This window comes from Coffea arabica, chromosome 1c (assembly GCF_036785885.1).
Source record: "Coffea arabica cultivar ET-39 chromosome 1c, Coffea Arabica ET-39 HiFi, whole genome shotgun sequence".
NCBI lineage: Eukaryota > Viridiplantae > Streptophyta > Magnoliopsida > Gentianales > Rubiaceae > Coffea > Coffea arabica.
Genome location: NC_092310.1, coordinates 37,500,035 through 37,510,808, shown reverse-complemented (window position 1 = coordinate 37,510,808; position 10,774 = coordinate 37,500,035). Strand labels below are relative to the sequence as shown.

Genomic DNA, 10,774 nt, shown 5'->3' with positions numbered 1-10,774 from the left:
AAATTGGATGGTTTCGAATATAGTTATGGGCTATAATATGCCTTGAAATCATAGATTGTTCATTAACACAATTCTCGCAATAACAACATGAAATAAATATTAAATGGTTTCAATTATAATTACCATCATGGATAAAAAAAAAAGTCTTCTTATCATAAACCGATCATTAACATGATTATTACATTCACAACAGGATTCAAATATTAGATAGTTTCAACTACAGTTTATCACTACGAAATAAAACAGGCCTTGAAACAATAGGTAACACAGTCCTCACGTTTGATAATAAGATTGAAGTACATGTGATTAAATGATGCATCCTTACCTATGTAATCCTTTTTTAGCACTTAAAAAAAAAGTTCCATGTGACGAAGACAGAGAGAGTAACATTTAAAGGTGAGGACCCCAGGTGTCTTAGGGTTCGTTTGGGAGTGGAAGATTTGGATAGAAAAGAAAGGGAAAGAAGAGAAAGTTTACTTTTGCTTCATTTGCTAGTTTTAAGTAGGAAAGAAAAGAAAAGAAATGGAAAGATGAATAGTTAAGAAAATGCTTCCTCCCAAATCGAAAAGAAATGGGAAGAAAGTTTGGAGAAAGCTTGATATTTTTTTTAAAATGCCTATTTTGTCCTTAAAAAGGTTTTGAACAAATATTTAATGACTTCTATGTCCAAAATCATTCCACTAATTCTCAAAACTTCCTAACAACATAACAATCTCTTCCCTTCTCTTCTCTTCTTTCATAACTTAAGCTTTCCCTTCTTTTCTTTTCTATCCTAAACTCCCAAACTAAGCCAAAGGCAAGAGTGTTAACTGACTCAGCATCACCAATGAGAGGCACGGACGGGAGGAAAGGAAATATGGATAATGTAGCAACGACAAAAGCTCTACGGCCTCAACTTGGTCTTGCGCGTGAGAAGCGGAAAGAGAAGAAAAAGACAAAAGGGAAAAGTCTTGATTGTGAAACATGATGCCAACCTAGACGTATAAAAGATTCGGCAAGTCAAGATGTCAAGCTCTTTTTTTTTTTTTTTTTTTAATTTTAAATTAAGACAAGTTTTTTTTTTTTTTTTTTTATAATTTCTATTCTATACTTACTAAGCACTAATTTACACTGAAGGGAAGGGGTGGATCCAAAGGAATCAATGAGAAATTTTAAAAGGATTAAACTATCATCGAATTAAACTGAAAAATAATGCAAGTCAAGAGATTTAATTTTTTAACTTACATTCAAGAAAAGATTTAATTCTCTCATTGGAGGCTAACTACTTTAGAGAGAGTTGGCAGGACAAGCTAGTTGAGTTGTAATAAGATGATCAAATTTATACATAGAATAAGTTGGATGCTTGACTAGGAAAAAAATAGGCTGGAGTAAAGGCTGTAATTAAATACAACTTGTTCTCTCATTCAACGGTCGTTATCCAAAAAAAAAAAAAAAAATTATTCAATGGTCGATTCAACAACGTCCATCAAGTGATGGCCTTTTCTTTTTATTCTTTTTTTTGAGAGTGACATTCATTGTGATGACTTGGTCTTAATAAATATTTTGTTAAGTGCAATTATCTTTTCGTGATGACCACGTAGCGAAGACAAAAGCCCCATTTTTTTACCCCAATTTATGCAAGGTAATTCCAACAGATATTCCTCAGAAGTGTATAAATCACTCCAATTAAACAATTATTTATTTACCCATGGCCTTCAAGCAGCTGGACTCAGGCATTTTAGGACCTATTCTTTCTACACCATCAACAATCTTGAACATGTCTAAAACCAACAAACTAATAATCCAAACGACATTATTATTACCATGTAAAAAACAGTCAATAAACAGATTCCCTAATCAGGATGCTCATCTAGTTGATCAAACAAACTTGAAAACTAAATACCAAACTGAGAAGAGAACCTAAACAACCTAATTGTATCTACATAACTGAAGGAAGAAATCAGAACCTTGCAACAGCTGCTAAAACTCATCTCAGATCTTCGTCAAGGCTTCTTATCTTGCAACTTTCTGAATCTGCATCAGAAGACCATTTTCTATTGCTCCAACCAATTCATCAAAGTACTTTCGAGTCACCGAAGTCAACTTCGACAATTTCACTCGAAATCCATCAAAATCCTCCAAAGGAACTTTGAGGTAAATTTGCAGTTCAGTCTGTGCACATTGATGGAGTTTCTTCAAAGTAGCCTCTGCTTGATCTAGCACGTACTCGAAAAAGTTCATCTTCCACTGATCATCATCTGGTATATAATAGCCATAGACATAAGCCCATTTCAGAATTCTCCTACACTCCACAATCTGATCCCAAGCATCTATGATAAACTCCAAATTGTCTTCGCTTCGATTCTGAACTTGACTCAGGTTCTTAAGATGCACTGCCTTCAATTCTTGCATATCCAACAAAGCTATTTGCCTCCATTCATCATGAGTACTCCATCTCTCGTGACAATACCTGTACTTCTCCAAAGAAATCCTAGCCCTCTCCCTTTCTTTCTCAGTTTCGTCCAACTCATCGGATTTTTTCACATCGCCGTAGAATCTACAAGTGTAATTTCCATCTGCAGTCGTATCGTGGTCCGACCACGGACCTAAGCATAGCCAACAAAATTCATAATTGCAAGGTGATGGACAAATCGCTTGCATACCTGCAGTAGCATCCTCCAGTAGTCTGTTGCATGATGGACAAGCCTTACAATTAGCTAATACCCAATTCATATTTTGGGATTCAGGACATTTTTTCCATCTATCCAGAGTCTCACAGTCTACCGGGCTATGAGCCTCCCCTAAACAATTCCAACAGAATTCACGTGTACAATCACAAGTAACATCATAAGTCCTCCCACCTGTTTCCCCCCGAAGAATTTCAACCGCACGGCCGCAACCTGCAGGACACCACCTCATGGACCCTTTCCGGCCTAATCCCATATAAGTTGCTACAAGATAATCACCAGAAAATCCGGCAGCAGATTCAGATTGATCACCGATTGGATTTATTCCCAGCAAACCAAAAAACTTCCAAACTTTCTCTTTGTCTTCATCGGGAAACCACTGGTCGCAAAGATTTTCAATGTTCCAACCATATTTGCACAACAACCTGGTCGTCGCTTCCTCGGAAAGCGATAAAACACTCGAAAACTTCGCAATATCATCCTGAACACGAGCTAGAATACCTTCCTGATTCAAAACTCGAAAACCCTTTGAAAAACTACTTTCGCAGGCTTCCAGAACACGATTTACTGGGACTTCGTAGCACTCTTCATCCATTTCTTCGCCGGCAGCAGCGCCATCAATCTCATCATCATCGGTGGGAACTTTGAAATCATCCGACCTCCGGTGGATAACCACATAGTCCTCCCACTCGCAATCCTCGCAATCAACGTACTCCCCCCACTCGCAATCCTTGCAATCAACGTACTCCTCCATGTTTAAACACACCTATGAAACTCAGAAGAACCCTAAAGGATATGATAACCGTAGTTTAAGTTTTGGGAATATGTTCGACAACACTGTTAAAGCTCGGAAACCCTGAAATGGATGAAAACCGTTGCTAGGTTGTGGGACAAAGAACAGTGAAGTAGATGTAGGTTGGAGGCAAGAACGAAAGTTCTAATAGGAGTGGAAGACTTCGAAACTATATGTACATATAAAAAAAAATATATATATATATAGAAAAGGGATTAAATTAAAACAGAAAAAATTGAAGGTAAGATTATTCTGATCGGTTTTGTGTGGGTATCAAGTCTTAAAAGATGTTAGAAATTTACAGTGGGAATCGAATTGCTGCTGGAAGATATTGGGTAGGAAGTCTTTACAGTGACCATTTTTCACTGCAATACAAAAAGCGAGTCCATTTTTATGGTTTTTGTCATCTTAGTTAAAGACGCTTGATTTTTACTCAAAATGGAGTTTGACCAACAACCAAAATTATGGCACTTTCTTAATTCACCCACAATAAATGGAGTTTAACCCACAATTATGGCACTTACCCCGTTTAAATTAGTTATTTCTGAGGTACTTTTAAAATTTTTTACTGTAATAGTGTATAAAAAAACTTTTACTATAATTTTTTAAATATTTGATATATTATATAGATGAGATGTTTTTAAGCTATTTTTATTTATGTATTATTATATCATTATATTTGAAAAACTTGTTTTTGAAAAAATGGCCAACTCAAATGGATCTGTAGATTAAGAAGACTTGCATGAGCAAATAAGCCTACAGAATGTCAATGTCAGTGTCCTATTTATTGTGGACTAGCTTTTTTTAGTTTTCATTATAATTTGTGGTAAGCAAATCAAAATAGAAAGCAGCATGAGGCTATTTGAAGTCGGGCACGATATTTATACACGTTCTTTTTCTGAGTACATTGACTAAATTTTATATAAATGGATAGTGTATACACTGTTACGAATGAGATGCATAATATTGATAGTAAATCTTTTTTTAATTTTAAATTTAAATTTAAATAAGTTGTCATCCATCAAATGGTGATGGTATATACACTGTCAATGTATAAAAAATTAATTCTTTTTTTATTAATATTGTTCACTAATCTTTTTATTATATTTTTTCTGGGAAGAATTATGGTTTAATTTAGTTTATTCATCTTACATAGGTGTGAAAACTGAGAAGCATGTTTATCTTCATCAGTTAGTAATTTATTGGTGGACCTACATCTAAATACCCTCTTATTTATTTTTTCCAAAGTAGATTACCGAGTGCAAGCACGATTTAAAATACATTAATGTGATTTATTTCCCACCCAAGGGATAATGAATTGACGTGAACATTTAAATAATCGTTGACTGACTGACAATTAGGTCAACAAAAAGACTTACATTTAAGCAGAAGTTTCGTGCGTGGCGCAACATAATTTCATTGGCTATGGTTAAGAAACTTGTTGCATTTTACCATAGACGTTCCGGTCTATTTCGAGCAAGTCTTAGTCAACTGCAGAAGTTTCCCTCAAATTGATAGCGGTTTTCGCGTGTGGAATTTGGAAGTTGGAGTGGAATTTACGAAAAAGTATGACAATTTTCACTTTTGTTTCCCTATTTTGTTATTTTTGGACTACTAGAGTGTGCTCTTGAGCTGAGAAAATGTTTTGTCCACTTTGCCCGTACTTAGAGCTGGGCCTGGTCATGGTTTTAGAACAGTTGATTCCCGATTAAAAATTGACTGTTTCGGTCCTTCTGAAGAATAGAACCTAAACCGGTCATTATAGGAATATTATAGTTATAATTCTTGAACCTCCTATTCCAATTTGGTTTCGATTATGACTCTAATTCAATTACGGTTTCGATTCTTTTAGTTATGCTTAAACATTTGTTGTTATAAAATTGATTATAAAAAAATATGACAATGAATGTAAAAAAATTTTATAAAAAACAATCTCATTATTGATAAGATTGTACTGGTATAGGATTTAGATTAGATATGGGGTCTAGATTTACTAATGAGATGGGACAATGGTTTGTTGGACTAGAAGTGAGAGTTGCTGGCATTGGATATTGACTATTGATATTGAATTCTAAACTGACTAAATAGGTTTAGATAACATTTGTTTTTTTAGATGGTTTGAATCAATCCTATATCTCTAGTTCTAGTTCCGATTTCGATTCAAATTTTTGGTAAACCTCAACCTCGACCATAAGTTTCGATTCAAATTGAATCGCGGCCACTCGTCTCAGCTAATGGTTTGCTATATTTTATTTAAACAAGGCAGCATCAATACTAATATAAAGGGATGAAGGGTGTTACTCATCTTAATGAGAGGGGTGCACCAATAAATATTGTGAGAACCCAAAAAATTAGGTTGTATTTATTTTCTTTGAATGCATTTTCTTTACTTTAAATGATTGCCTTAATTTCTTCGATATTTTTATAAGTGAGTCAAGTTTTTAAATCATTTTTCTAGTGTAAGTTAGTTCATGTTACGTTAGTAGCGTATTATGGACGTGGGACCCGCTAGCACGGTAAGTGCGATAAAGGGATATTAGTTATAAGGTACCAAGGAATAATTAGAGGTTAGCTAGATAGATTAGTTTTGGAAGACAGAGAGATGAGATCAAACCCTAAAAGAGCCAAGTGTCGCGAAACCGTTGGATGTTGGACTTTGACCAAGTGTTCTTAACTTTTTATTAAAACCAAACATTGACCAAAATTTCCTCATTTCTTCCCATTTTTCTTAGTTTTGGCCAAAATTCTTGAGAGGAAAAACAAGGGAGAGAAACTTCATCTTCAATCCCAACTTTCTTGCTTGAATCTTGAGCTCCATAAAAGTGCTAACTAAGGTAGATTTCAAGGTATTGGTGGAGTAATTTTGGAGGAAGAAGCCCTAAGTTTCTATCTTTCTTGAGGTTACAAGGTAAGTTTGCCAAGAAATTCCTCTTTGCTTCTAATACTATCATACTAGTGGTTTAGGGTTGCTAAAGTGGTAGTTTTATGAGAAATTTCATGATTTGAAGTGGTGTTATGGAAATTTTCAGTTTTATGGTGAAATTTCTGCTCATATGTGATGCTTGAGGGTTGTCCATGTTTTGATAGCTTTGCTATGTGAAATATTGAGGTTTTATAGGCTAGTTTAGCTTGTCTAAAGAAATTTTCAGTTTATGTGCATAAATTTAAGTTTAGGGTTTCCAATTTGGGCTTGATTGTGGTTGGTTTTGGAGCCATCAATTGGCTAAAATTAAAGGATGTTGTGACCCTAATTAAGTGTGTTTAATAGCTTATGATTTGTATGTGCAATGGAGGCTGTTTTGGGTGAACTTTGGTGTTGATTGTTGTAACGACCCCACCTCCCCCTAAGGCGTACCAGAGGGTTCGGCGAGCCGCCTGCCCAACTCTCGCCGGGACTCAGTCGTTCTTTAATCAAATCCAGAACAAATCACAAGAATAAATGGGGCAGCAATCCAAACTTAAAGTGGAACTTATATACATTGCTATCTCAAAAGGAAGTACAACCATCAAATGTACAAAGGTTCTCACTTCACCATACAACTAGCCCGTGCCAAGCACTAGGGCGAGAACCATTACAAAAGAAACAAAAGACCTAGACTAGGCTAGTCTATGCTCTCATCCTGCTCACCGTCCCCTGCTAAGGAAAACAAAACTAAAGGGGTGAGCTAAAAGCTCAGTGAGGTTCCAAACAGATAATCAAACAATCAAACAATCAATTCAATACATTAAACATGGAGTATCAATAATTCAAGAAACATTTACAATGGAAAGCAATAGTAACATTCATTAAAAGGATACGGCTCACAAGGAGCAATTCGTTCATTCATTCATTCGTTCTCCTGACATTTCCCCTTATTCCTCCAATCATTTGAAAATGCATTTTTCGTTTATCAATAAACCCTTGTTCGTTCGTTCGTTCGTTCGTTCGTTCACCCCCGTCCTGGCCGTTGGCCAGTCTCCACCAACCTACAGGGTAATACTCGAGTATACCAAACGTTCACCCAAGTCCCTAATCGCCCGACCGAGTCCGCTTCTGGCTCGAGACGACCGGTAACAAGGGGCAATGGCCAGTTCAGCCCAAAAGGCTTACATTCATGCGCAAGTAACATTTCAATCATTAAATCCTTGAAAATTGCACAGTTATTTAGGTCGAGTGCGATAAAGTACACCCTCGCCTAGAAAGCTCGTTTTGGAAATCATTAAAAGCAATTAACACATTAGCAAATGATAACAACAAGCCATAAAGTCAAATAAGGAACACTCACCTAGATATGCAAAATAACGTGCAAAATATCCTTCCGGATATTACCCTTAGTCACCAATGAAACCTAAGGTTGAACAAGAGAACATATTACAGTTTGTCGAGCAAAACATTTAAGGGAAACAAAGAAACCCGACTAATTAGGAGTAAAACGTGTAAAGATGACTTTCAAGTAAGAAGAGGGTTGTTTGAACCCCAGGATGAAAAATCATGTTTTAAAATGGAAAACCGGTCATGGTATTGGCCAAACAAAAGTATACAAGTTCAAATAGAAACCTAGCCCTCGAGCGAAAATTTGGACAGCACGCCCTTTGTGTTTACCTAATTTTCCAGCCATTTTGGCTTCATTATTTTTCCTCAACCAAAACCCAACATCACACATAAGCAATTCAAGTCAAGAGCCGTTCCATAGGCTCACAATATCATAAGAATAAGAATTACAACAATCACAAGTGCAGAAATTCAACTTAGCACAAGACAGATTTGATGTACGAATGCGGAAATAACATATCCGAAGCTACGCTTATCGGATTGAGACAAAACCTATGCCGTTTCGAAGCTAAGACACAGAGCTACAACATTCATGAAGGTCACTTAGTCCAGTTCCTAATGTAACTTAGTCAAATTCGCAAAGTACTAAACCAGAAACCAATTCGTCGGCTGTTTAAATGCAGAACACTGTAATGGACATATCTCAGAGTACACAAGTCAGAATCAGGTGTTCTTAGAGGCATTTGAAAGCTAATTCAGAATACTACAACTTTCATGTTTTGGCAAAAAGCTAAATCAGAATGGATCCTAGTCGAAAAACGTGATAAACTGGACTTAACTGATCACACGGACTGCTTGGGAAATACTTAAAACAGTAAGGGTATTTTGGACTTTTCATGTCCTACGTTGCTCCGATTGAGCTGAAATTTTGTAGGCACCTATAAAATACCATTCTCTACAACTTTACTTCTTTGACCTAAGGCCAATTCGGCCTCTAACATAGGGATTCAAATTCGGACAGAATGTTGGGAAAAATTTCCAGATTCTGGAATTTCTAGTTTTTAGTGGAACTTTCCTTAATTTCTTGGTCTAATCACTACCAAAGCCTCTCTTATAACCTTAATTTCAACATATATAATTCATACAACAAATTGGGCAGAAATTCATCAAGCCCTAGTTCATCATATAAATTGGGGAAAACTTCCAAAACAAGATAATATCCATGATTCCACCACAAAATCAAGTTGCTAAGCTTAATTTAACAAGATTGAAAGTAAAACTTGGAGAGATAAGCTTTCTTACCTTGACTAGAGTTCACTAAGAGTAGTCCAAGCTTTCTCTTTCAAAAATCACACCACAAGTCACTAACTAATCACTCAAGGACAAGTTTAATCGGTTTGTTTTGTTTGATTTCTCACTTGGTTGTTGGATTGAAGATGAAATGGAATGTTTTCCCTTGTTGTTTTTCTTCTTGCTCCTCTTGGCCAGCAGCAACAAAATGAAGAAGAAAGTTGCTAAGTTTTGGTGTTTAAATAGATGGTCTTGGTCTTAATTAAGAAGCACTTGTCGCCACCACCACCTTTCTTTTTTCTCTTTCTTTCCTTGTCATTTTAGCCACTAATTTTTGGTCAACCTTGCTGCCAAGAGAGAAGATATTTTGCTCAAGTTCAATAAATTTGTTTGGTGAGAAAAATGGTGGTCAAGTGGTGCGTTCAATCGGTAGTGCGCGGGACCCGCCGGTTCGCGCCGTTTTTCTTAAAAACTCACATACTAGGGTTTTTACTTCCCATTCACTAACCTTATATCATTGCTACCAATGACATATTATTTCTCACTTAAAAGTCACTTTTAATCCTCAAATTTAATCCTTACTCTGTACCGAAAATTCATCCGGCGAAAAATCGCGAAAACCCTAATTTTGCTCCAAACTTGAAACCGAAGCGTAAAACCCTATTTTCTAGGTTTACTTACACTTATTGTGAAATAATTGGGTAGTGGGCTTTGACAAATAATAATTTTCAAATAAAAGGGTATTTTTGAGAAAAATACAAGAAATTTGCGAGTCCTCACAATTGTAGAATGGAAAAATAAAGAAATTAAGAGGAGGTGCTGCTGAAATTTTGTCTGCAGGAACCCTTGGGCAGCCTTAGGAAATCTGCTATATCTTGTTGTAGAAAAGTCAAAATTTAGTTCTGTTTGTTGCGTTTGAAACTAGATTCAGAGTACTCAGCCGTGAAAATTTCAGCCTTTTTCTCATTTCCCATAAATATCTGTGATTTTTCAAAGTTGATTGAAATTGCATACCTGTTCTGTCTTTTACTGGATGAAGTAGCAACTTGAGACTTGAATTTGACTGACTTATGGACTGAATCAGCTTTTGGACAAAACATGAAAGTTATAGATATTTGAGTTAGCTTTCGATCTGAAAAATTTCAGATCAATTGGATCATTTTAGCTTATGATTTGGCCAGAGCACTCTTGACTGTGCAAAAACTCTCATTTTCCTGACCTGTTTTTTCATGTATTTCTGACCGTCCATTTTTGACCTTAACAATGCAAGAATTGGATGTCAATGTCTTCATAGAAAATGTAGATCTCTATCTTAGCTTCGAAACGCCATAAAATTTGCCTTAATCCGATAAGTGTAGCTTCAGTTGTGATTAAAACACCGAAGGATAGCAAAGCTGCCATCTTCATTGTTTCTCGTTGCCTTTCTCTTGTTTTCCGTTTCCTTGGTCGGACTTAACATGTACTTCTCAAGTGTTCTAAACCTGATTTCTAACATTCTAAACAAGTATTCAAAACATGGTTTTTAGTTGCACATATTGGCTTTGAATTTAACCATTTTTAATCATTTTCTTTTATAAATTATGCGTGCATCTTGCCTATATGACTTACTATACCATTCATATTTTTTTTCCTTTGATATAGACATATAAGTTATACAGCTTGCACTCATGTATGATTGGCTCTTTGTGAACAATATTTGACAGCAGATTTCGAGAGTGGCCAAGGTGTCGGCGCTGAACGGAATTTTGATAAAACGTGACTTGTTTAGGATGA

General features: G+C 35.9%; 1 protein-coding gene across 1 annotated transcript; it reads right to left on the bottom strand.

Annotated features, from left to right (window-relative positions):
* Nucleotides 1-1,992: 1,992 nt before the first annotated feature.
* On the bottom strand, nt 1,993-3,420 carry LOC113739260 (probable E3 ubiquitin-protein ligase ARI8). The gene has a single exon (XM_072045817.1). It carries the CDS (start codon nt 3,418-3,420, stop codon nt 1,993-1,995), a length of 1,428 nt encoding a protein of 475 aa, XP_071901918.1.
* Nucleotides 3,421-10,774: the final 7,354 nt, after the last annotated feature.